We start from the raw sequence: 26872 nt of genomic DNA on the forward strand, positions 1-26872 counted from the left end.
AGGTTAATCCCCCCCCCAGTTTTGTTAAATAAAGAGAGTTTCTATTTTTGAACACACGTGTCCTTTATTTTTTACATCAGGAAGGGGGGCTAGGGAGGGGTAAGTGGAAGGAGGTGAGGGAGGAATGGGGCACAAGCCTCTGATGGGGAGGATTGGGGTAGCTTTGCGGGCTCCTCAGGGTGGAAGCTCTCCTGCAGGGCCTCCTGGATCCTGACAGCCCCCCAATTGACCCCCCCCCCCCGATGGCAGCCTGTGGCAAGTGCAGCCGGGCTGACGGCCGAGTGCTGTGATGTGCTGAGTGTGGGCACTCAGGGCACTCCAAGACAGGACTGCTTTGCTGTCCCTCATCGAGGTAGACAAGCAAGCGGGGAACCCTGAAAACGGTCTGTCCAGGGTGGGAGTCAGGTCCCTTTAAGCACAGCCCTTGGCTAGCCTGAGGCAGCAGCTCCACACTCTAAGTCCTATCTTGATGCCCTGCCAGCACTGGTTCTGGCCAGCCTGAACTTCAGTTCAGGGTCCACTCAGTGTGGACATGCTAGTTTGAATTAGCAAAACGCTAATTCAAATTAGTTTTTAGGTCTAGATGCACTAGTTTGAATTATCTTAGTTCGAATTAACTTAGTTCGGTAGTGTAGAGATACCGTGAGTGAGCTGCAGCTGGATGGAGCAACATAGGGCGGGGAGGAGGAGTAGCTACCCTCTTTGCTTACTGCTACTCAGCTCTTCTCCTATGCAGCAGGGAGTCCCCCAGGGTTTTCTCCTGCCTCCTGCAGCTCCAGAGTCCCTTGTCTGCTTGATCCTTCAATATCTACAGGAGCCTAGTAAATAAACACCAGCCAGACTTGATAGTTCTTTTGAGATGCTGATTTTTGATGAAGTCATTTTATTCAGGGGGGCAGAGAACCCAACAGGAAGGAAATAGCTCTGTTTTGTCCTAGTCATTCAAAAGCTGAAAGGCTTTAGATTAAGTTTGTTCAATGTTTGTACACTGATTTTGAAGAGCTAACATACATTAGATGGTTGCCCAGCATTTTTGTACTGTGTTGCTTCTAGCTGCCTACAGAATGCTTAAAAACAACAAAAGCAAACCATAGCCAGAGCACTGCATACAGGACTCATGCTTAGACCTCATGTTATGACAGAGCTGCTGATCTCACAGTCTAGATTAGTCTTCTAGCCATGAGTGTAGGGGACTAGACTAGATGACCTCTAGACTAGGTACCTTCCTTCCAGTCCTAGGATTATTTTATTCTATGATTCTAATTGTGGAAGAGCTAATGAATACAGAGGAAATGTATTTGTTTTTAAGGCTGCTAGCTACATACAGGACACCAGTGTAGTAGATTCCCCCTGGCTCTCTAGCTCCCACATTAACCAAAAGTCACCTGGTGGTAGCTAGCATCCTCACACAGGTCCACAATCTCTAAATCATGGCCTGGACTAAATAGCCATCCAACAGGCAGATTACACAGCTTTACAACCACTCTATGTGCATGCTGACAATTGTGCTTAAGCCATACTCTTTACAGTGGGGAAAGAAGAGGTATGATATAGGACAGGGGAAAGAGACAGGGATGGGAAATGGGACAGGCAAGGGACAGTGTGTAGAAGAAGGGGAATGTGGATTCAATTTACGGTATTTGTGATTTTTGTGTTTGTGTAGGCTAAGTTTGTGTGTCCAAGCAATATTTAACTTTGCCTACACTGAACAACAGAAACCACCATGTCAAAGAAAGGAGAATGGCAGAAATTGAAGGAGTCCAAAAAAAAAGACAGCAAAGACAAGATGGAGTACTGAACACTACTCATTCTCTTGTAATAGTTTTTTCTTCTGCTAAGTCTGGTGGTTAGGAAGTCCAGGCAAATACCAGCTCAAGTGAACCTGCTGCACTTATACCTAATGAAAAGAAGCAACCTTCTGTCACTGTGACTTCTGTAGATGCAGTCTCACCTCGCTCCTCTGAAGACTTTGCTAGTGATGGCAATATAAACATATCCTTCTCCAGTTATCCAGGTGAGTGGGACATGTCTTCTCAAGATCTCATTGCATATTGGACTGAGATGGGCTCACAGAAATGATAGAATCTATTCTAGGTGCCGACTTTTCATTGACAAAGCTGTATTTCACTAATGATCACTAACTGTAGCAGAGAATGTTCCTTCTCTTCTAATAAGGTTAAAAATGTCCTCCCCATCTACCAAAACTCAAGAACGCCTCAGTGCTTTGGCCCTCTTGAGAACCGAGAATGAAAGTGTCAGGTCTTTGAATTACAATGACATAATTCAGGTCTTTGAAACAGCTAATGCTAGGAAAACAAAATTCTTTGGAGAACTGAGTAGAATTAAATGTGTTAATTTTATGTAGAGATGATGACTTCATTTTTGCCCTTTGCCTCCCATTAGTCTTAGGCTTCTCAGAACTTTAATCTGGCTTCCACGCAATCAGACTTTTGGATAAGAACACTCCTTTACAACCTGGGCTAGGCGAGTTTCGTTTCTTTCACTGCTTGTTTACAAAAATGCTGTCACCTAAAGTGCACACGGCTCGTCATAGGCTCCCAACCACTTTGTGTGGTTTCTCTAGCGGCTGCTCTGCAGAAGTGCCTGGCTAGAAAAGGGGCCCTAGCGCTCAAATGATAGCGGTACGGTTGAAGCCCTAGTGAAAGCGACACGACTGGGCGGCTACCAAAACACCCGATCACTTTCCTTTCCTCTCCCCCGCCCTCACCGCGTTTCCCTTTCCGAGCGTGTCCCCGGAGAGAGGCGGGGCCTTGGTCTGGCTCGGTTTCGTTTCTCCGGGGCTCTCAGTGCGGGATGCTGCCTCGGAGCTGGCTCGCCCGGCTCACGCTGCAGCTGCCCCACTCGCTTTCAGCCATGGCGGCGCCTCCCACGGGCTGCTGCCCCGCGCAAGCCCGGCCCTGCTTCGCAGTGGAAGAAGCCGGCTCGGACCTGCTCTATTTCACCCTCAGCAGCGAGGGCGCAGCCCGCGATCCAGGCGGCAAGGGGCCCCGCTGCTTTCTGCCTGCTCCGGGGCGATGCTATTCCCTCTGCGTCTCCGCCGCCCCTACAGTCCCAGCGGCCAGGCTGCACCGGCGCCTGCAGCAGAGCCTGCGGCAGGGGCTCTTCGGGAGGTGCCGGGTCCTGGGGCTCCTCTGCTACAGCAGCTCCCAGGGGGCGCAGGAGAAGGGCTTCCTCATCCAGGACCCGCAGGGAGGTCAGGAGACGGAGCGCGCCCTAGAGGAGCTGCTGCGGAACCAAGGCGAGCTACCACCGCTCCTGGGCGTGTACGAGGCGGGCGAGCAGGGCGAGCTGTGGCAGTGCCTCTGGGCTCTGCGAGGGGCGGGGGGCAGAGAGCTGCTCCGCAGGGCCCGAGTAGTGGTCGCCGAGGAGCCGCCGCTGCACCCCGCAGTGCCCGGTGTAGCGAGCAAAACACTAACTTCTCAGAATTTGCTACTTTGGGTGCACTGAGCATGCGCACCCGAACTGAGCAAACTCAGTGTCCCTCGCTGTAGCCGCTGCCCTCTCTCTGCCCTCACTGCCTCCTCAGATTTGCTTCCTCCTCTTCGGAGGTGTTTAAAATGATGAAGGGGGGCAAATTGCAGGGGGGTAGTGTCTGGTTCTGAGCATGGGGCAGAAATTTACCGGCTGGAGGCATCAATCTTCTTTTTTTAGCTGCAGAAGAGGGGCGAAATTTGAAAAATCGGGGGGGTGGGGGGTGGTAGCCTTGGTTAACCCCGGGCTGGGGGACACTGCCAGACCCTGTGCACAGAGAAAACCCCCGTTTAGGGAGGGGGAGAGGTGGGAACAGTCACCCAGCAGGACAAGCCACCTGATGTCCTTGAAAATATCAGTTTTCCAGGGGCAAAGTCTTTTTTTTTCTTTATTTTCCCTGGACGCTGCCTGTCAGCCCCCGAGCAGGGGGCGGGCTCCTGGGCTTGAGTTCTTAAAGGCACAGGCCTCCCAATTCCTAGACGGTCAATGCTTAGACACCACCGTTCCTCTGTAGGTGTACAAGTGTGAAATATTCTACATACAGTTCCTGTCTCAAACTCTGCCTCTCACTTTTTTAGTATTTAATAGTTTTCTCTTTGTTTCTCTATCAGAAGTCACTGCATCTCCTTTCTCTTGTGTACTATGCTGATATGCTAAAGTCCCTCCCATCCACACCCTCTCCTGTACTGCAATCCCCTGACCCATGGCAGATCCCACACCTGTCCCCCAAACTCCCCCTAGCAAGCACCCCTCATGCACCCAAACTCCGTCCCAGATCCTCATCACCAAACATGGGCAAGTATCGGAGGGGTAGCTGTGTTAGTCTGAATATGAAGAATCGTTGAGGAGTCCTGTGGCACTATCTTCAGTTCGTCTATAAGGTGCCACAGGACTCCTCGCCAACATGGCCAAGTGAAATTTTAGTGATTCCTCCCGTAGTCAATGGTGACATGGGTCAGAGAACTCAGAGCAGGGGGCTCCAACATTTTGAAAGTGCAATCCAATATGTACCTTATATATAAATACCCTTTTCCCGCTTCCTTCTTACCCCTTCTCCAAGTCCCAGATCCTGCTCCCTCTATCCTCCCTCTCTTGCCCATCCTCAGTCTCTTTCATCAGCCTGGGACAGACGGTTGGGTGCACATGCTCTGGTCTTTGCTTAAGGAATCTGGAGTGTGAGAAGGGCTCTGATCAGCTCTTGGAGCATGCATTTACTGTGGTGTTCTAGGTGCAGGCTTTGGCAGGGTATTTGGATGCATGGGTGCTCAGAGCAATGATAAGGGCTTGGATACAGGACTGGGTTCATGCCAGGGGTTAGTGATGTATGCTCCATTTTGTCACTGCTGGTGACTCCTAGATGGTGGTGGAGTGTGCCTAAGGCAGGCTCACCCATGGCCTTGCCCTGTAACACTACCTAAAGCAGCAAGAAAACTCCATCCCTGGTCCTGTGTTGAAAGGATACAGAATGGTAGATGTTGAACCCTGACATCAGCACCCCTCTTTTTCCTCCCCTGCCGTGCACACAAAGCAGCAGACTCCCAGGCGTGGTATCAGCTGCAAGGCAAAGTGCAGGACATCCACAGCAGTGGGGGGAGGGGCATTTAAGTGCTGGCGCTTGATATCCTCTTGCCCACACCAGTCATGATCACCTGACAGAGGATACAAGATCTACCAGTATATCCCTATCTACTGGTTGGTGACCACTGCCTCATAGCGACTGTCTGTCCAGGGTCAATGTGTCATATCATAAGAACATAAGAACGGACGTACTGGGTCAGACCAAAGGTCCATCTAGCCCAGTATCCTGTCTACCGACTGGCCAGCACCAGGTGCCCCAGAGAGGGTGGACCGAAGACAATGATCAAGCGATTTGTCTCCTGCCATCCCTCTCCAGCCTCTGACAAACAGAGGCCAAGGACACCATTTTATCCCCTGGCTAATAGCCTTTTATGGACCTAACCTCCATGAATTTATCCAGCTTCTCTTTAAACTCTATTATAGTCCTAGCCTTCACAGCCTCCTCTGGCAAGGAGTTCCACAGGTTGACAACACGCTGTGTGAAGAAGAACTTCCTTTTATTCGTTTTAAACCTGCTACCCATTAATTTCATTTGGTGTCCTCTAGTTCTTCTATTATGGGAACTAATAAATAACTTTTCTTTATCGGCCCTCTCCACACCACTCATGATTTTATAGACCTCTATCATATCCCCCCTCAGTCTCCTCTTTTTCTAAACTGAAAAGTCCCAGTCTCTTTAGCCTCCCCTCATATGGGACTCGTTCCAAACCCCTAATCATTTTAGTTGCCCTTTTCTGAACCCTTTCCAAGGCCAAAATATCTTTTTTGAGGTGAGGAGACCACATCTGTACACAGTATTCAAGATGTGGGCGTACCATAGTTTTATACAGGGGCAGTAAGATATTCTGGGTCTTATTTTCTATCCCTTTCCTAATAATTTCTAGCAGCCTATTTGCCTTTTTGACTGCCGCTGCACTATCTGTGGAAGTTGTCATAGAACTGTCCACGATAACTCCAAGATCTCTTTCCTGATTTGTCGTAGCCAAATTAGCCCCCGTCATACTGTACGTATAGTTGGGGTTATTTTTCCCGATGTGCATTACTTTACACTTATCCACATTAAATTTCATTTGCCATTTTGTTGCCCAATCACTCAGTTTGGTGAGATCTTCTTGGAGTCCCTCACAGTCTGCTTCTGACTTGACTATCCTAAACAGTTTGGTATCATCTGCAAACTTTACTACCTCACTGCTTACCCCTTTCTCCAGATCATTTATGAATAAATTGAAAAGGATTGGTCCCAGGACTGACCCTTGGGATACACCATTAGTTACCCCTCTCCAATCTGAAAATTTACCATTTATTCCTACCTGTCTTTGTTTCCTGTCTTTTAACCAGTTCTCAATCCAAGAAAGGACCTTCCCTCTTATCCCATGGCCATGTAATTTACACAAGTATACTATAATCCAAGTATACTATATCTACTGGATCCCCTTGTCCGCATGTTTGTTAACCCCTTCAAAGAACACTAATAGATTAGTAAGACAGGATTTCCCTTTACAGAAACCATGTTGACTTTTGTCCAACAAATTATGTTCTTCTGCATGCTTCACAATTTTATTCTTTACTATTGTTTCGACTAGTTTGCCTGGTACTGAAGTTAGACTTACCGGTCTGTAATTGCCAGGATCGCCTCTAGAGCCCTTTTTAAATATTGGTGTCACGTTGGCTACCTTCCAGTCATTAGGTACGGAAGCCGATTTAAAGGATAGGTTACAAACCACAGATCATAGCTCAGCAATTTCCCATTTAAGTTCTTTTAGAACCCTTGGATGAATGCCATCCGGTCCCGGAGATTTGTTAACATTAAGTTTTTCTATTTGTTCCAAAACCTCCTCTAATAACACTTCAATCCGGGACAGTTCCTTAGATTCATCACCCACAAAGGACGGTGCAGATTCAGGAATCTCCCCAATGTCCTCAGCCGTGAAGACTGAAGCAAAGAAATCATTTAGTTTCTCCGCAATGGCTTTATCATCCTTGATTGCTCCTTTTATAGCTTGATCATCTAGGGGACCCACAGGCTTCTTAGCAGGCTTCCTGCTTCTAATGTACTTAAAAAACATTTTGTTATTTCTTTTTGAGTTTTTGGCTAGCTGTTCCTCAAAATCTTTTTTTGCTTTTCTTATTACATGTTTACACTTGATTTGACAGTGTTTCTGTTCTTTTCTATTTATCTCACTGGGATTGGACTGCCACTTTTTAAAAGATACCTTTTTGTCCCTCACTGCTTCTTTTACATGGTGGTTAAGCCACGGTGACTCCTTTTTAGGTCTCTTGCTATGTTTTTTAATTTGGGGTAGACATTTAAGTTGAGCCTCTATTATGGTGTCTTTAAAAAGTTTCCATGCAGCTTTCAGGGATTTGGCTCTAGTCACTGTGCCTTTTAATTTCTGTTTAACTAACCTCCTCATTTTTGCATAATTCCCCTTTTTGAAATTAAATGCCAGGGTGCTGGACTGCTGAGGTGTTCTTCCCACCACAGGAATGTTGAATGTTATTATATTATGGTCACTATTCCCAAGCGGTCCTGTAACGGTTATATCCTGGACCTGATCCTGCACTCCACGCAGGACTAAATCGAGAATTGCCTCTCCCCTTGTGGGTTCCTGCACCACCTGCTCCAAGAAGCAGTCATTCATGCCATTGAGAAATTTGATCTCCACTTCTCTTCCTGAGGTGACATGTATCCAGTCAATATGGGGGTAATTAGAATCACCCATTATTATAGAGTTCTTTATTTTGGTAGCCTCTCTAATCTCCCTCAGCATTTCTATGTCAGTATCGCTGTCCTGGTCAGGTGGTCGGTAATATACCCCTACTGCTAATTTTTATTATTATATCACCGCAGGTCCAGCCCTGCTCCACCCAGCCTCGTACAAGGGCACTGCTTACAAACTGACATACAGTAGCCCTCCTGGCACTGAGCTGATGCCATCATGCTTCTTCTTATTGTGGGCAGGCCCATGCCACACTGTGCTACCCTGCCTAGCACCCCTCTAACCCCCTAGACCCAATGCCACAGCACCCAGAGACCCCCACAAATTACTATGCCTATTGCCCTCCCACAGATCGCTATGCCCTGTGCCCTCCCATAATCCCCCGCCCATATTCATTAACTGTTCAGTTCCCCCCATATTCCCACCAGCACAACTGCAGTGCTCCTCAGACCCCACACGCTTCACAGTGCACTGACACCCATAGATCTATCTCCCCCACTGCACATCCCCCCTTCACTTCCCACCACCTCACCAGTCCTCTGTCCACAATACCAAGCCTTGATAACAGGCGAGGGTCCAGACCCATCTGTGTTACTGTGCCTGCTGCCACAGTGCCATTGTATTTCCCTTAATAAAACTCCGTTGTGGTGTTTGGCTTGGCTATTTCACAACACCAACAGAAAGTAGAGGGTTGAATCTGAAATCATTGCCTTGATACTGACAGTCCCCTTGAAAAACGGTTAGAGTCCAATCGTCTAGGCTATCCACATTAACAGGGTGGTCAGGCTAATCAGGGAGCAAGGATGCTCTTAGTTTCCTGTGCTCTGTGTGTGCTTAATTACCCTTGTTCAGACACATTTGGCCCCAGCTTAGCATAGAGCTAGTCTTGCCAGATGTTTTCACCAATACTGTGCACACTTCCCATTATGTCACACTGGACATTCCATCGTCCTGATCACATGCTGAAGACAGTGCTATTGAATCAATAATACTTTATAAATTTTTTTCGAAAATAGAAAGTTAAAATAATGGACTGACTGCCTGTGTGTTCAAAACTGTACACCTGGGAACCCTACATAGAGCATTTCTCAGAGCTGAGCTGTGGATCTGAGCAGGGCCAGAGACACAGGTGCCACAAAATCAGCACAGGAAGCATGTCAGTGTTCGTAGCAGAGTCACAGAAGCAGGCCACAGAGCAGACTTGTGCTGTATTCAAAGCTGCAACAACCAGAGCCAGGGTGGCCAGACAATCATCCATGTGAACTAGACGCAGATTAGAATCATTTCTAAGGAACAGTGAAACTGGAGATGAGTCATGGGGTGGAGCTGGAACCATCTGGAGCCAGTTTCATTCAGGGGGACACTGGGCAGTAGTCCTAGTGTATTGAGATTCCCCCAGTCAAGAGTACAGCGGCAACATGAGAGGATTTTTCCAGTGACAGAGCACGTGTCTGAGCCACATCATGTCCGCACTACAGCCAGGTCCTGAGATGGGGCCTGTGACTTGTGATGAACAGAAATAACTTCCCTTGCATTCCTCATACACTGTGATATCCCACCGTGTGCCTTCTAGTGCATTTTTATTTTCCTTTGAGCTTTTCACGGTTCTAATAAAAATATAAAAAAATGTAGCAGTGTCTAGATTGGCAATATTTTGCTCCAAATCATCCCCCCTTTCAGAAAATCTTGCCCCTTTTCTTATCCGGCCTTGAGTATTTGCACAAGAACACTGACCTTCTCTCTGGGAAAATTAAGTGTGAAGAAGGACTTAGAAATAACTTTGTAGTGTAGACGTACCCTAACTAAGAGACGTTAATTCGAATTAACTCAGAGAGGCGCTACACACGCGATCCGCTAGGTCGAACTTAATTAGAACTAGCGGAGCGCTTATTCGAACTAGATAAACCTCATTCTACAAGGACTAACGCCTAGTTCGAATTAATTAGTTCGAATTAATGGCTGTGTAGAATTGATAGAATTGCTAAGCTCACCCCAGTACTATATCTGTAACAGGGACCAATTTTGTGCAGAACCTCACATCCATTACAGTGATATACAATTTTCTCTATAATCTAGTTACAATATATTATTTTTGACAATTAACATTTTTGTTAACTGATTCTTTAAATGCAGTATTGAGTATCAAGTCATAGTCATATGTATGGGTATGACTAGACTACAGGGTTTTGTCAACAGAATTTTTGTCGACAGATACTGTCGACAAAGCTTCTGTCGACAAAGAGCGTCTAGACTACATCCAGTTCTGTCAACAAAGCAAGACGCTTTGTCGACATAACAGTGTGGACGCAAAGGACAGTGTAGATGTAATAATGCCTTCTGTCGACAGAACTCTGTCGATAAAAGACATTATTCCTCATAGAATGGTGTTTACATATGTAGACATAACTCAAAGGCAGTGTGGACGCAGGTATAGTTTTGTTGACAAAAGTCCACTTTTGTCGACAAAACCCTGTAGTCTAGACACACCCCAAGTGTTCTACTTATTTCTTTTAATTCACATCCATAATACTTTTTCTACAGTATCTGTTCCACATATATTTTCAACACGCAAAAACTTTCCTGTACTACACACATCATTATGGAAGGTACGTTTACTTGTCCAATATTCATACAGAACTGTTTTATTGTTCATTCATCTGCTTTATGAACTATGAGTTTTAGGGGTTAGGAGGCAGCATTTTATAGGGTAGCTTCTGGAGCAAATGGGAGGAGACATGGAAAAATAGGGCAGAAAGTTGAAGATTATAATGCATGCATTGATAACAGGGAGCATATTTTATTACTAATGTATTTGCAAATACTGTTCTTATTATTACTCGGAATTTATTAGCTTTAAGTACATTTTTTTCTTGTGGTGGCCAGTCCCTTTTCTGTCTGTCAAGTCATGTTTTCTCTTATTTGTCAAGCAATGACTATAACCAAGGTTCTAGGTAATAGCACTCTCAAAAAACATTAGATCATCATTGATGGGATACATCCTTTTTTGGTCACACATCAATTCTGGAGAATTGTGCATGGTCCTTAACTTAATGTATGTCTGTATTGTCAGTGGCTTGACAATCAGGCCATGTTAATATTGTTTGACCTTGCTTATACGTATGCAATATTCATCTCATATTTTCTAATTGAACTGACTGTTATATGGATTGATTTTCCTATTTTCAAATTCACTAACTATTTCCTGTTTTGAACAATTCTCAGGGAAATGTTTTGAGGCAAATGTTTTGAGGACCAAAAACCCCAGTTCCTCTGAATTTGTGACCCATGGACCAGGAGCAAAAGGCCCCCGCCCAAGGCAAAACACCAGCATCCCCTGAGTCCGTTAGCAAGGAGGTAGCAAATTGAGAGATTTTTCTACCAAAAAATACAGTTCCTCTGAATTTGTGACCCCTGAGTCCGTTAGACAGGAGGTAGCAAATTGAGAGATTTTTCTACCAAAAAACACAGTTCCTCTGAATTTGTGACCCCTGAGTCCGTTAGACAGGAGGTAGCAAATTGAGAGATTTTTCTGCCAAAAAACACAGTTCCTCTGAATTTGTGACCCATGGACCAGGAGCAAAAGGCCCCCGCCCAAGGCAAAACACCAGCATCCCCTGAGTCCGTTAGCAAGGAGGTAGCAAATTGAGAGATTTTTCTACCAAAAAACACAGTTCCTCTGAATTTGTGACCCCTGAGTCCGTTAGACAGGAGGTAGCAAATTGAGAGATTTTTCTACCAAAAAACACAGTCCCTCTGAATTTGTGACCCCTGAGTCCGTTAGACAGGAGGTAGCAAATTGAGAGATTTTTCTACCAAAAAACACAGTCCCTCTGAATTTGTGACCCCTGAGTCCGTTAGACAGGAGGTAGCAAATTGAGAGATTTTTCTACCAAAAAACACAGTCCCTCTGAATTTGTGACCCCTGAGTCCGTTAGACAGGAGGTAGCAAATTGAGAGATTTTTCTGCCAAAAAACACAGTTCCTCTGAATTTGTGACCCATGGACCAGGAGCAAAAGGCCCCCGCCCAAGGCAAAACACCAGCATCCCCTGAGTCCGTTAGCAAGGAGGTAGCAAATTGAGAGATTTTTCTACCAAAAAACACAGTCCCTCTGAATTTGTGACCCCTGAGTCCGTTAGACAGGAGGTAGCAAATTGAGAGATTTTTCTACCAAAAAACACAGTCCCTCTGAATTTGTGACCCCTGAGTCCGTTAGACAGGAGGTAGCAAATTGAGAGATTTTTCTACCAAAAAACACAGTCCCTCTGAATTTGTGACCCCTGAGTCCGTTAGACAGGAGGTAGCAAATTGAGAGATTTTTCGACCAAAAAACACAGTCCCTCTGAATTTGTGACCCCTGAGTCCGTTAGACAGGAGGTAGCAAATTGAGAGATTTTTCGACCAAAAAACACAGTCCCTCTGAATTTGTGACCCCTGAGTCCGTTAGACAGGAGGTAGCAAATTGAGAGATTTTTCTACCAAAAAACACAGTCCCTCTGAATTTGTGACCCCTGAGTCCGTTAGACAGGAGGTAGCAAATTGAGAGATTTTTCTACCAAAAAACACAGTCCCTCTGAATTTGTGACCCCTGAGTCCGTTAGACAGGAGGTAGCAAATTGAGAGATTTTTCGACCAAAAAACACAGTCCCTCTGAATTTGTGACCCCTGAGTCCGTTAGACAGGAGGTAGCAAATTGAGAGATTTTTCGACCAAAAAACACAGTCCCTCTGAATTTGTGACCCCTGAGTCCGTTAGACAGGAGGTAGCAAATTGAGAGATTTTTCTACCAAAAAACACAGTCCCTCTGAATTTGTGACCCCTGAGTCCGTTAGACAGGAGGTAGCAAATTGAGAGATTTTTCTACCAAAAAACACAGTCCCTCTGAATTTGCAACCAGCCAGCAAAGGTAGCAATTCCTGAGCAGTTATACCGAATGTCATGTTTGTTTGACAGAAACTGTGACCGTCACAAAAACGGAGCGGTTTCACTTTTTGCCTATACACCGGCCTTCGCCGCGCCGCCGTGTTCCACTCCCTGGAGGCTGCCCGGCGCGTGGTGGAGCAGGTAAGATGCGGGGCAGTAGCCGCGGCGCCGCGCAGAGGAGAATGAAGGAAGGAAGCTGTTTTAGGGAGGGAGCTCAGGCTGGCTGCAACTACTGAATTCCCAGGGGCTCTGCCCTAGTCCTTTCCCGCAGCAGTGTAAGCCCACTGCATATTGACACAGGTCTAAGTGAGGCGTTCAGATCATAATCTGTTTCCGTCTCTTAACTCTTGAGCCCTGGCGGGACTGCTGGTGATTGGAGGTCGCCTCTGGGATCCTGCTTCCTACTTTCCCAGGGTCTTACTGGTGTAGAGGTGATGGGGCAGAATCAGAAAGAATGGACACCCAAGAGACCTTCTGTTGACTTCAGTGGACATTACTTCTGATCCATACTGGCCTACATGAGCTCAGGCACAGGCCCAAAGGCTGTTAAATCATATCACCTAACAATTTTCTTGAGTAGATCTCAATGTGCTTTACAAATGAGGCATGGGTGAGTATCTTCATTTTACAGAAGAGGAAACTGAGGCACAGAATAGTGAAGTGGCTAGCCCAAGGTCACCCAGCAGGCCAGTGGCAAAGTCCAGTCCAGCACTCTATCCAACAAGCCACACTTCCTTTTAAATACTTGAGTGTAATAACAAGTTACAGATACATAAACAGACTACCGTTAGAAAATAGTTAATGGAGTCCTATGTAAAGTGCTACCTTCATTGCCTTCCAAAAATCTTTTAGAGTAACTTAAGTAGTCCTCCCACCAGAGGCATTTGCTCCACCTTTCTTTATTATCTTCTTCCTTAAAAAGAAACAAACACATTTCTGTTTTCAAGAAGAGATGGAGCAGAACCACCCCATATGAACCAAAGGTTGGGATTGTTCAAATCAAAGATTTTGATACTTGCCTGCCTTAAATTTATATTGTCCTATATCAAACAGTACCCTTTGATGTTAAATGTGGTCTTTTGAAAAATACCTGTTTGCTAGGTACTTGTTGAGTAATCGGTGTTATATTTATTACAGTGCACATCATTAATCCCTGAAGCCAAAGCTGTCCTTGATCTAGTGGATGAATGCCCCAAACATTTAAAAAAAGGAAATTTTCCTGTTATAGTTATTGAAGGACTGGATGCAACAGGTAGGTGCATAACATGAATACAGTAGCACAACTGAGTAATTATTAACATAATGTCTGATGTGACTTCTGTGCATGGTTAATACTCATGAAATGTTAAAAAAAATGACTTCAGATGTGGTTGGCAGAATCTAGAAGAGCAAGTGGCAAAGATAAAAATTCTCCCAGATTTGCATGTCAGATCTCAACTACAAAGCTATTTTTCACTATTGGAGCAAATTTCCTTCTAATGTCAGTGGAAGTGCATTCAGGTAGGCAAAACAGAATACTGGAAACAAGAACCAGTGTGCACAGTGCAGCTCTTGGTCCAGAAGTGAGCAATAATTTTTAATGGGAGGCCACTCCAAGATTTTGGTAAGTGGTCAAGGGCCACACTTCTGTGGCGGGAGTGTGTGGTCTGAGATGGTGAGTAGGGTGTAGAAGAGAGCTTGGGATAGAGGACTGGGTTGCAGGAGGAAGTATGGGGTCTGAGAGGAGTTTGGGTGAAGGAGGGGGTTATGAGCTGGGGGAAATGGAGTGCAGAGGGTTTGGTTGGTGATGTGGGACAGATAGTTGGGTGGGGGAGAGAGGGTGAGGTGCCAGAGGCAGGATCTGGCTGGGAGGCACTTACCTAGACAGCTCCCAGCCAGAAGCCCTGCAGGAACCCAAGACAAGTTCCCTGCCTGTTGGGATGCGAGAGAGGGGCTGCTCCACCTGGCTTCAGCACAAGGAGGGAGGGAGAGAGTGAGGAGGCTTCATTGACTGCCCATGCTTTCAGCAAAATTTCTCAGCTCATATTGGCCAGAAACTGTTGGCCAATTGGCTATCTCCTTCCTGCCCCGCTTGCAGAGCAATTAGCAGTCTGCTGTTTAAAGTTGCTGCAACTGCTCTGTAGTAAGGGTGCCGGCAAGGCTGGGCCACTAGCCACCTCTTGCCCAGCTTTGCCTTGGTCTCTTGAAGAAGAGGGAAATCACAGTATGCTTGGGCAACCAGAAGAGCATCACATATGATTCTGAAGATCTGTGCCTTCTGCATTATCAGTTGTAAGAAGCCTCACTTAATAGAGGGTTCATGTAGCACTTTAGAGACTAACAAACAAATATATATAGTACCATGAGCTTTTGTGGGCAAAACCCACTTCCCTCAGATAAGTGGGATTACTCATTGGTTTTTTTAAGTTGCAGACTAACACAGCTACCCCTCTGGGACTTTTAAATAGAGGGGGAAATTCATCAAGGTGTTACTCCACTGAAGTGAACAGAATATCAAAAATTAATTCAGCAACATAGAAAGGAGCATAAACTTTGTCAAATTAAGTGTAATAATAAGGAAAGCAAAAAAGGAGCTTGAAGAACAGCTAGCCAAAAACTCAAAAAGTAACAGCAAAATGTTTTTTAAGTACATCAGAAGCAGGAAGCCAGCTAAGCAACCAGTGGGACCACTGGACAATCGAGATGCTAAAGGAGCACTCAAAGGGTATGTCTAGACTACAGGGTTTTGTCAACGGAAGTTTTGTCTACAGATACTGTCGACAAAACTTCTGTCGACATAGAGCGTCTAGACACATTCAGTTCTGTCGACAAAGCAAGCTGCTTTGTCGACAGAACCCTGTAGTCTAGACACAACCTTACAGGCAATAACACCTTCTGTCGACAGAATTCTGTCGACAGAAGGTGTTATGCCTCGTAAAATGAGGTTTACCAGCATCGAAAAAACTGCTGAGTTCTGTCGACGTTATGTCGACATAACTCAGCAGTAGTGTAGACGCTGGTATAGTTTTGTCGACAAAAGTCCACTTTTGTCGACAAAACTCAGTAGTCTAGACACACCCAAAGACGATAAGGTCATTATGGAGAAAGTACATTAATTCTTTGCCTCAGTTTTCATGGCTGAAGATGTTAGGGAGATTCCCAAACTGAGCCATCTTTTTAGGTGACAGATCTGAGGAATTGTCCCAGATTGAGGTGTCTTTAGAGGAGGTTTTGGAACAAATTGACAAACTTAACAGTAACAAGTTACTCAAGTAACAAGAACTCAAATGTGAAATTGCAGAGCTATGAACTGTGATTTATAACCTGTCATTTAAATCAGCTTCTGTACCTAACAACTGGAAGACAGCTAATGTAATGCCAATACAGCCGCTCTCTGAGTTAAGAACAAAATACGGACCAACACTTGAAGTGTTCGTAACTCGGATTCCATAGAGTTACATGGCGACCGCACTGTTCGTAAGCACAGATCGCTGTTCGTAACTCGGATCTGCATTTACGACCGCTTTGGTTGTAAGTGCGGATGGTCGTAAGTGGAGGTGGTCAGAACTCGGGGAGCGGCTGTATTTAAAAAGGTCTCTAGAGGCGATCCTGGCGATTACAGACTGGTAAGTCTAGTGTCAGTACCGGCCAAATTAGTTGAAACTATAGTTAGGAATAGAATTGTCAGACACATAGGTGAACATAAATTGTTGAGGAAAAGTCAACATGGATTTTGTACAGGGAAATCGTGCCTTACTAATCGAGTTCTTTGAGAGAGTCAACAAGTATGTGGACAATGGAATCCAGTAGATATAGTGTACTTAATATTTCCAGAAAGCCTTTGACAAGGTCCCTCACCAAAGGTTCTTATCTAAAGTTAGTTGTCATGGGATAACAGGGAAGGTCCTCTCATGGATTGATATCTGGTTAAAAGACAGGAAACAAAAGGTAGGAATAAATGGTAAGTTTTCAGAATGGAGAGAGGTAACTAGTGGTGTCATCCCAGAGTCCACATTTGGACCAATCCTATTTAACCTATTTATAAATGATTTGGAGAAAGGGATAAACAGTGACGTGGCAAAATTTGCAGACAATACTAAACTGCTTGAGATAGTTAAGACTAAATCAAACAGAGAAGAGCTTCAAAAGGATCTCACAAAACTAGGTTTTTGGGCAACAAAATGGCAAATGAATTTTAATATTGATAAATGCAAAGTAATGCACATTGGAAAAAATAATCCCAACTACACATGTAACATGATGGGGACTAATTTATCTATAACCACTCAAGAGAGATATTGGAGCCATTGTGGCCAAACTTACTGATCCTCTGTGCTGCATATGACTGTCATGGCTCCGCTCCTTCCCCACTCTGACATGATAAATGCAGAAGTGGGGGTCAGCAAGTGTACCCCAAAGCCTTATCTACCAGGCTTTGGTATAAAACTTCCCCCAAGATCTTAAAAACCTAGATCTTGGGAATAAAACTTCCGCTGCCACCACCCAAATGTTGATAAAGAAATCAGGGGAAAGATCATTTGGGAAATCTTACCCCTAAAATAAAAATCAAGGCACACAATTAACCACTGCCAGGTTAATAAAAAGAAAAGAAAGAACTTTTATTATTACAACAATATTCCTGTTGCAAACATAATGACTAGATAGGGAGGTAACAAAATATACTCATGGAGAAACTCCATGGGCCTAGAACTTAGTTACAAAGAAAAGCCAAAACATCTTTTAAACAGTGCCAGATCTCAGATCCCATACCCAATCCTTAAAACAATAAAACCTAACGAAACTGCCTAAACTTTACCCTACTTACAGAAAATGAAGAATGGTGTCTTGGAGAGAGAGAGAGACATGCTTGTCCCTCTCTGTAGTTGCAGAGAACTCTCAGAGAGACAAAAGGGAGAAAAGAAAAAACCCAAATTCCTTTGTCCCAGTTTGAAAAGTCCCACCTACATTCCTATTGGTCACTCCACCTGGCTAGGTGTAGTTAACCCCTTAATCCCCAGGCTGCTGGCTAACCCTCATAATCATGACAATGACAATCTTCGGAAGTTTGAAAGCTGAGATGCGCCTGCCAGGAGTTGGGGCTTCAGTATCGTAAGGTGCCCAACAGGGCTTGAAGCTTCAGCCTGACTACTGCTGAAACCTGAAGCCGTGGCAGGCGCACCACCGGGGCAGAAGTCCCTACCACATCATCCCACTGCAAAGCAGAGGTTCTTAGGTCCCTTCCCAGTCTGGTATATGGAGAATAGAGGGAGGGAGACATGGAAGGCACTATAAGCTTCACTTGAATGGTAAAAGAGCCACAGTATAGCTTTTGAGCCAGAGTTTGGACACCCCTGCCCTATAACAACCTAGTCAAGATACGTAGTAAGATATAGATACATATATCAAAATATATTTTCCAGCTTAAATGCTAAGTACTTTTTCTGCATTTTTTTAAATTAAAGCTAGTTGTTATCATGTGCCATAGTAGAAGATTTTTCATCTGTTTATGTTAACTACAGGCAAAACCACTGTAACCCAGTCCGTCAAGGACTCATTGAAGGCACTTCTGTTAAGATCACCACCAGCTTGTATCAGCCAGTGGAGGAAGACTTTTGATGATGAACCAACACTCATCAGGAGGGCATTTTATGCTCTGGGCAACTACATTGTTGCTTCAGAAATAGCAAAAGCATCGACTGAGTCACCTGTGATTGTAGACAGGTTTGTAAATAAATATTTTCTAGCCTTGCTTGTTGGTATGGACATTTTATTTATGTATGTATTTCTTCTTAAATCTGGTTGATGTTTTATGTGTATAGTAAAAGGAAAACTGATTGTTTTGTATTGCGTTTAGACAGGCAAATTATGATATTTGTAGGCCATCAGATGCAGGAGAAATGCAGAAAACAGCAATAGGATCTTTATATTGTCTTTATTGACCTGTCTAAAGCATTTGACACCAACAGCAGACTTGGGCTCTGGAAATTATTACATAAGCTTTGTTGTCCACGTTTGAAAAAGTCTGTATATATGGTGTTCTGTCGGACCCATTTTCTATTGCTACAGGTATTACACAGGATTGTGTAAATGGCATGCTCTTGGTTAATTTCTTGTGTGTATCCGTGCTCAGTGATGCTATTGAAGACCCAAATGCTGGTATCGGGATACATTTCCAATCTGGAAAAGTATTTAATCTGGCCAGACCACGGATATTACTGAACCAGAAAGTCTCAGCTGGGCAGGTTCAGAATCATAGCCCAGCCCCAGTGGTGCCAGCACGTCGGAGAGCATAGCCCTAGCCAGGGCTGGCAGCAAGGAGTGCAGCCCCAGCCAGGGCTGGAGGTAGTGGCCAGGAATGCAGCCCTAGTTGGTGCTGTGAGAAGCTCAGCCTCAGTCAGGTCTGGTACAGGAAAGAGCTGGAGTCAGCTGGGCACTCAGCCCAGACCGATGCCATGGTGCGGGGCAGCCACTTCTGGGGATGGAGACAGTGGGGCCAGGCCCTGTCTGGGGCTGGCATGGGGGTGGGGCGGCTGGAAGCAGCAGCAAGTGGCAGGGAGCACAGCCTCACCTGGAAACAGAGCCTATTGCAGAGTAAGGAGCCTTGACCTCCACTGGTCCAGTAAACTCCATTGTTCAGGACCACTCAAGTCCCGAGGGTGCCCGGCAAGGGAGGTCTGACTTGTATAATATAGTTTGAATCTTTATGGACTATAGTCCTTCCCCAGAATTAACAAAAACACAAACAATAAAAGGATCAATGCCAGCACTAGGGCTAAATAACAGAGTAAACAAGGAAAGTAGAAGCAAAAAGACATCCTTGAAAAACTGGATGTCAAATTCTACTGAGGAAAGTAGACAGAATAAACTCTGGCAAATAGAGTATAAAAGTATAATTAAGCAATTGAAAAATAATTTGAAAAGCAACTAGTAAAAGACACAAAAACTAGCAATGATTTTTTTTAAGTACTGTCCCTTAGAAGTCAGAACCTGTCAAACCATCAGAGGGATGACCAGACAATTGAGGTGCAAAGGAAGCACTCACAGAAGACAAGACCATTGCAGAGAAACTAAATTCTTTGCATTGGTTTTCATTGCAGAGGATGTGGGGAGACTCCCACACTTAAACCATTTTTGTAAAGTGACATATCTGAGGAACTGTCCCAGATTGAGTTCTCAATAGTCAAGGTTTTGGAACAAATTGATAAATTAAATAGTAGTAAATCACCAGAACCAGATGGTATTCACCAGAGTTCTGAAAGAACTCAAACATGTATCTGTAAAATTACCAAATGTTATACGTAACCTATCATTTAAATCTGCCTCTGTAATCAGATGATTTGAGGATATCTGATTTAATGTGGATTTTTGAAAAAGGCTCTAAAGGTAATCCTGACAATTACAAGTCAGTAAGCCTAACATGAGTATCAGGCAAAATGGTCGAAAATACAGTAAAGAACAGAATTATCATATGCAGAGATGAACATGAATGACGGGGAAGAGTCAACACAGCTATTATAAAGACAAATCATGCCATGCCAATCTACTAGAATTCTTTGAGAATATCAGTAAATATGTGGATGAGAGAGATCCAGGTGATGTGTGTGGACTTTCAAAAAGCCTTTGACCAGGTTCTTCACCAAAGGCTCTTAAGCAGAGAAAGGAGTCAGGATAAGAAGGAAGAGCCTCTCATTGATCAGTAATTGATTAAAAGATAGAAAACAAAGGGTAAGAATAAACAGCCAGTTTTCACTGTTGAGAGAGGTGAACAGTGAGGTCTGCTAAGGATTGGTAGTGGGACCAGTGCTGTTCAACATATTCATAAGTGATCTAGAAAAGGGGTTAAATAAATGGCAAAATTTGCAGATGTTAAAAATTACTCAAGAGGGTTCAATGCAAAACTTATTGCAAAGAATTACAAAGGGATCTCACAAAACAGGACAAGAAAATGGCAGATGAAATTCAATATTAATACATGCAAAGAAACACACACGGGAAAGCGTAATCCTAACTATACATACAGAATGATGGGCATATAAATTAGCTGCTAGCACTCAATTAAGAGATCTTTGAGTCATTGTGGATAGTTCTCTGAAAACAGTTAAAAAAGCTAGTATTAGGAACTATTAGGAAAGGGATAGATAGTAAGGCAGAAAATATCATAATGTCACTATATAAATCCACGATATGCCTATGCCTTGAATATATCATGCAGTTCTAGTTGTCAGATCTGAAAAAGATATTAAAATTGGAAGAAGTACAGAACAGGGCAACAAAATTATTAGGGTATGGAACAGCTTCCATATGATGGGAGATTAAATAGAAGGGGAGTGTTCAGCATGTAAAGGAAACAGTGAGGTGGCATATGATAGAGGGGTCATATGATTTTTACATATCATACAAATAATGAATGATATGTAGAAAGTGAATAGGGGAGTGTTAGTTACCTCTTCATATAACACAAGAATCAGGGGTGACCCAATGAAATTAATAGGCTGCAGATTTAAAACAAACAGAAGGAAGTCACAGTCAACCTGTAGATGTCATTGATAGGGATTGTTGTAAAGGCAAAAAGCATAACTGGGTTCAGACAAGAATCAAATAAATTCATAGGGAATAGGTAAATCCATAGCTATTAGCCAATTCAGCAGTGTAACCTCATGCTCTGAGTGTCCCCAAGCCTCTGAGGGTACGTCTAGACTCCAGGCTTCTGTCGACAGAAGTTTTGTCGACAGATACTGTCGACAAAACTTCTGTCGACAAAGCACGTCCAGACTACATTGAGTTCTGTCAACAAAGCAAGCTGCTTTTGTCGACATGGTAGTCTGGACGCAAAGGACAGTTTCCATTCAATAACACCTTCTGTTGACAGAAACTCTGTCGACAGAAGGTGTTTTGCCTTGTAAAATGAGGTATACCAGTGTCGACAAAACTGCTGAGTTCTGTCGACGTTATGTCGACAGAACTCAGCGGTAGTGTAGACGCTGGTATAGTTTTGTCGACAAAAGTCCACTTTTGTCGACAAAACTCGGTAGTCTAGACACACCCTGACTGGCAGAAGCTGGATAACAGGAGATGGGTAACTTGAATATTTTCTCTGTTCTGTTCACTCCTTCTGAAGCATCTGGCAACAGACACAGTCAGAAGACAGGATACTAGACTAGATGGACCATTGGTCAAACCCAGTATGGCCATTCTTGTGTTCTTATGAAATGACTTTAAAACACACTTAGATGTATAGAGATGAAAAGGTAGTATAGTTGGAGAGGAGTCTTCTAAATCCCCAAATCTGTCCAATATGCTAGTTTATTAGCATAATGAAGAAAGCTTAGTTCTCCTGTTAAAAATATGTATACTCTTTTCATTACTCTCTCACTTAAACTTTCTTCCGTGTTTCATTTCATGGGTCTTTATATTGCAGTTTATTTGCTGCAGTGGTTTGCTGTTCATTTCTTTCTGCTTAGGGTTTTTCTTTTCTTACTTTATATCAGTAATTAAGATCCAGATTTTTCAGTGAGCTCATCTCCCATCTAAGAACCAAAATAAGTGCTTAGATTTTCAAAGAAGCTCAGCAACTAATTAGAAAACCTGGCCATAAGTGTCTCAGGATGTGTCTAGACTACAGAGTTTTGTCAACAAAAGTGGACAAAACTATACCTGCATCTACACTGCCGCTGAGTTCTGTCGACATAACGTTGACAGAACTCAGCAGTTTTGTCGGCTGTACACCTCCTTCTACAAGGAATAATGCCTTTTTTCGACAGAGTTTTGTCGACAGAAGGCTTTATTACATCTGCACTGTCCTTTGCATCTACACTGTCATGTTGACAAAGTGGCTTGCTTTGTCGACAGAACTGGATGTAGACTTTGTCGACAGTATCTGTTGACAAAACTTCTGTCGACAAAAGTCTGTAGTCGAGACGTACCCTCAGTGTGAACTGCTGGGTGTTGATCATTTGAAAATCTGGTTCTGAGCGCTTCCAAAAATCAGGCCCCGAGGGTCTATTTTAGATGTGCTCAGCACACACAACTGGAAAGTGTAGTTATTTAGCCACTCTGAAAATAAGACTTAATCTGTATTTTTTTTTGGCTTTTGCTTATATATCTTCATATTTTCCTTCCCATTTCATGACATGGGTGAGCTTGTGTATTTTTATTAATGAAGGAGACATAGATGTGAGTTGAGATACCCAACCCATCCAACTGATCTGTTACCTGAATAAAATGCATTAATAGTTATTTGGTGTCCTAATGGAAGCAGCTGTCCAACAAAACTTCCTAATGGAGGGAAACACTTATGTAAAATATATTCATGATCTTTAATAAAGCTTCCTTCTGTGTACATACTTTTATATGTGGTTGAACACTGTACTGCACATTCCCTACCAAATTTGTTGTATCACCTACACTTTAATCAGGATGATTAGTATCAGCAAATAGGTATTTAGATTTGGAAAAATAGAAGTCAGTGTTTCGGATTTTGGTCTGGCTCAGAAAATTGAAATTTGTTGTTTTGGTTTTTTTGTGTGCAAGTTTGGATTTTATTGGAAATAGAGAACCTTTTGGCTAATACATAGCTGTTTTCTAATGCCTTACTTAACAGTAACAAATAATTAGACATTTTGTTTTATTTATTACTTTGATAAATTATTTATGGGTATAGAATCTTCATGGTCCTCCATGCATTGTGACTGTGTATTAATCTAGCATTATGAAAAGCTGCTGGTTTCTTTTATGTAAGTAGTACCTGCCTATAGGAACATTTGACATGTTCATGTATTTTTTTTAAATGATCAGGTATGCATTCCATTCCTAAATATTTTCCTGACAGGTATTGGCACAGCACAGCTGCCTATGCAATTGCCACTGAAATAAGTGGGAAAGTGAAAAATCTTCCTCCAGCTCACCATCAAGTGTATCAGTGGCCAGAGGACCTGCTCAAACCTGATCTTATCCTGCTGTTGACAGTTAGTCCTGAGGAGCGAATCCGGAGATTGCAGGGACGAGGGCTAGAGAAAACAGAAGAGGAAACCGAGTTAGAAGCTAACAGTTTGTTTCGCCAAAAGTAAGTCTTAATAATGAATAAGACCAGAGATGGAATCTTCACCCTATTAAAATCATTAGCAAAACTCCCATTTATGGCAGTGGGGCTAGGATTTCCATATGCCTAGACTGTCCTGTTTCACAAGCAATGCTGACCGACAATGGTATAGGCTGCCAGTTTGAGTGACTGGATGTGCTGAAAGGCCTTAGGGGAATAACTTCCTTACTCCCCCAAGTTGAAAGTTAAGGTAGAGTGTTGGGCCATTTCTAGTAATTACTCTCATTGCTATTCAGCCGTGGGATTGTTGACAGCTACAAGCAGCCAGAGCCTTAGGTTTAGAGCTCACATGAGAGAGACTGCATTTTCAGTATCATCACATTGTGTTGCATTAACAGAGTAACTATGAATATTTAGAAGTATTTCTTAAGGTTGAAAACTCATTATGCACTATAGAATTTAGCTTAAGCTGGTTTTTTTTAATTCCATGAGTGTATGAGGTTGACCGTTTTCATAAGAAAGCTGTAGAACATCCCAGAAGTTAATTATCTCATTTGGGGGAGTTAAGCTACACTTTATAAATGTAAAATTGACCTTGACAAGGATGTAGTATGAGACAGTACAAATTTCACTGGTTTTGCCAAATTGTAAAAATGGTGTTTTATGCTCCATTAATTACACATAATCATGAACTAATAAAAAACCTCAGGAAGGAGAATCCAAACACTACAAGGAAAATATAAGGCTGGCAGATGCATTTTTCCATCCCATCATGCAATATCTAATTAGACTTTTTTTGGTTAACTATCTTACATACTTAATTATCTGTGTCAAAGACTAGCCTATTGGCGTGGTTTTAGATCATCTTTTCTCTTGGGGGGAGAAATAAGTTATTCATAAAACAGAGTTCTGTAGATGTTCCTCCAAAGGATTTCACCGTGGTGGATTGGAAAGAAGACGACATCTTAAATATCACTTTGATATCCGAACATCTGTTCAAGACTCTGGGTATCTACATGGAGTCGTGTCACTCTCCAGGACACTTTTCACGTTAGCACAATAGTTTCCTTTTCAGCATGTCTGCCACTAGCTTTTTAGCAGTATGATGCCATTTGTCCTTCCCTCTATTATGCCTTTGGCTGTCATTTCCTCACTACAAAACCAACTTTGGAATCCTGCTCTTTTGGTCATTTAGGAAGAAGCCCGAGTGGGGTTGAAATGCATGTTTTGTTGTTGTGCATTATGGCACTCTGCAATACATTTAATTCTGGGCTTCATGCTAGAATTTTTGTGCAGCCAGTGCATTTTCAGTCAGATACACCTTTTCATTCCATAGCAGCTTGTAGATATGAATGTATCACCTGCTCTATTTTTATTTACTATTTTTTTTTTAAACAGGGTTGAAGAATCATACAAAAGGATGGAAAACCCTGGATGCCAGGAGGTTGATGCCAGCTCCTCCAGGGAAGAGGTTCTGAGAACTGTTTTGCACCTAATTAAAAAACACTGTGGTTCATTATAGCTGTTTATGTGTGGCAGCATTTACAGTGAATTGCTTATGTTTCCTCTGTTTTTCTCACCTAGAAATGCACTGCATTCAGCTCTTTTCCATCCAAATAAGCTGGTTCAAACAGAAGAATCCTTTCTTTCCTCTATCCAGTCTAAATGATGTTTTTATACTAACTCATTACTGCGTAATATACTTTGTACATAGGGCAGAACACAACTCTCATGCTTCCACCATTTCTGGTGCATCCACCAGCAAATCATTAGGACCAGTTATATGAGAAGGTAATTGGAAAGTGCTGGCATTTCTAGCAATTGTATTCTGTCACTACATAGAGAACCTGATCCTGCATTCCTTGCGTACCCAAGCTCCAGGTGACTTCAGTGTGCATTTTGGGTGTTCATAGTGATACCGAATCAAGTGGAAGATCTGAAACATGGCGAAGCAGTAAAGCTATTAAATCCAACATTCAGAAACCTGGAAATCACAGTCCCAGGATTGGTTACCAAACTAGGCATTTGGATATTAGAGTGACAGGCATTCTGAAGAAGTGTGAAATAAATGAGGGCCTGGTTTTCCTCAAGTGCCGAGTACCAGCAGCTTCTGTTGAAGTCAGTGGAAGCTCTGAGTGCTCAGCCTTCAGTACCAGACTCTGAAATATCAGGCCTTGAGTAAATAAATTCAAATATTTCAATATATACAAAGGAAAGATCTGAAATGCAGGTCCAACCATTTAAATGAGAGGCAGATGGAAGGAAAGCAGAGTCTACATACTGCCACATTAGAAACAGGGACCTGAAAGGAAATCAAAATAGAAAACATTTTGTAAATAATAAACAGAATATTTTTCTACACAGACTTTTTCCCAACTATTGTTAATCCCTTAATGTGTTGTTCTGGCCTTTTGATAGAATTAAAGCAGAAAGACATGGAGAATCTGCTTGTAACATTCATCTTTAGTCATTTTGTCAGCACTTTATCAGTACAGGCAGTCCCCGGGTTACATACAAGATAGGGACTGTAGGTTTGTTCTTAAGTTGAATTTATATGTAAGTCAGAACTGGTACATATTGTAGGGGAAACTCTAGCCAAACATTTCTCCAGAGCTCAGTTTTATTCTCCCACACCTCACTTCCCTCAGTCCTTTATTCTCAAGCTGAGGTGTCTGCTGAGAAAAGCCACTCCACGTCTCCCTGGTCTGCTGGGGGGGAGGGGGGACGCTAGCTTCGTGTCTCCCTGGTCTACTGTGGGGAAGCAGCTAGTGCGGGGTTGCCTCACCCCGTTTGTAAGTAGGGATCCGATGTAAGTCGGATCCATGTAACCCGGGGACTGCCTGTACTGAAGTTTTTTTTCATATGTTTTATGCAGAGGCAGTTGGATTCCACCTCTCTCCTGCAAAGACTTATGCATAGGCTCAACTTTATGCACATAGCTATTCATGTTGGGACTGCTCACAAAGTATAAAGCTAAACATGTATGTAAATCTTTGCAGGATCAGGGCCTAACTGAAAATCAAGATAGAAACCTAAATTAAAAGGCACTTTATTTCTAATCTTGTTTATATATAATTTCCTTTATTAAATAGAGCAATTGCTCTATAAATACTTATTGAAAATAAATGTTCTAAAAATGTGCA

At 43.2% G+C, this 26872-nt stretch overlaps 1 protein-coding gene across 1 annotated transcript; it reads left to right on the plus strand.

Annotated features, from left to right (window-relative positions):
• Window positions 1–2743: 2743 nt before the first annotated feature.
• On the plus strand, window positions 2744–26872 carry CMPK2 (cytidine/uridine monophosphate kinase 2). Its single transcript, XM_014568555.4, has 6 exons — window positions 2744–3412; window positions 12792–12853; window positions 13850–13964; window positions 18211–18412; window positions 23520–23753; window positions 25128–26872. Exons 1-6 carry the CDS (start codon window positions 2815–2817, stop codon window positions 25249–25251), a joined length of 1335 nt encoding a protein of 444 aa, XP_014424041.3. The 5' UTR covers window positions 2744–2814; the 3' UTR covers window positions 25252–26872.

The sequence above is a fragment of the Pelodiscus sinensis genome, chromosome 3, assembly GCF_052426305.1.
Source record: "Pelodiscus sinensis isolate ZL-2025 chromosome 3, ASM5242630v1, whole genome shotgun sequence".
Lineage (NCBI taxonomy): Eukaryota > Metazoa > Chordata > Testudines > Trionychidae > Pelodiscus > Pelodiscus sinensis.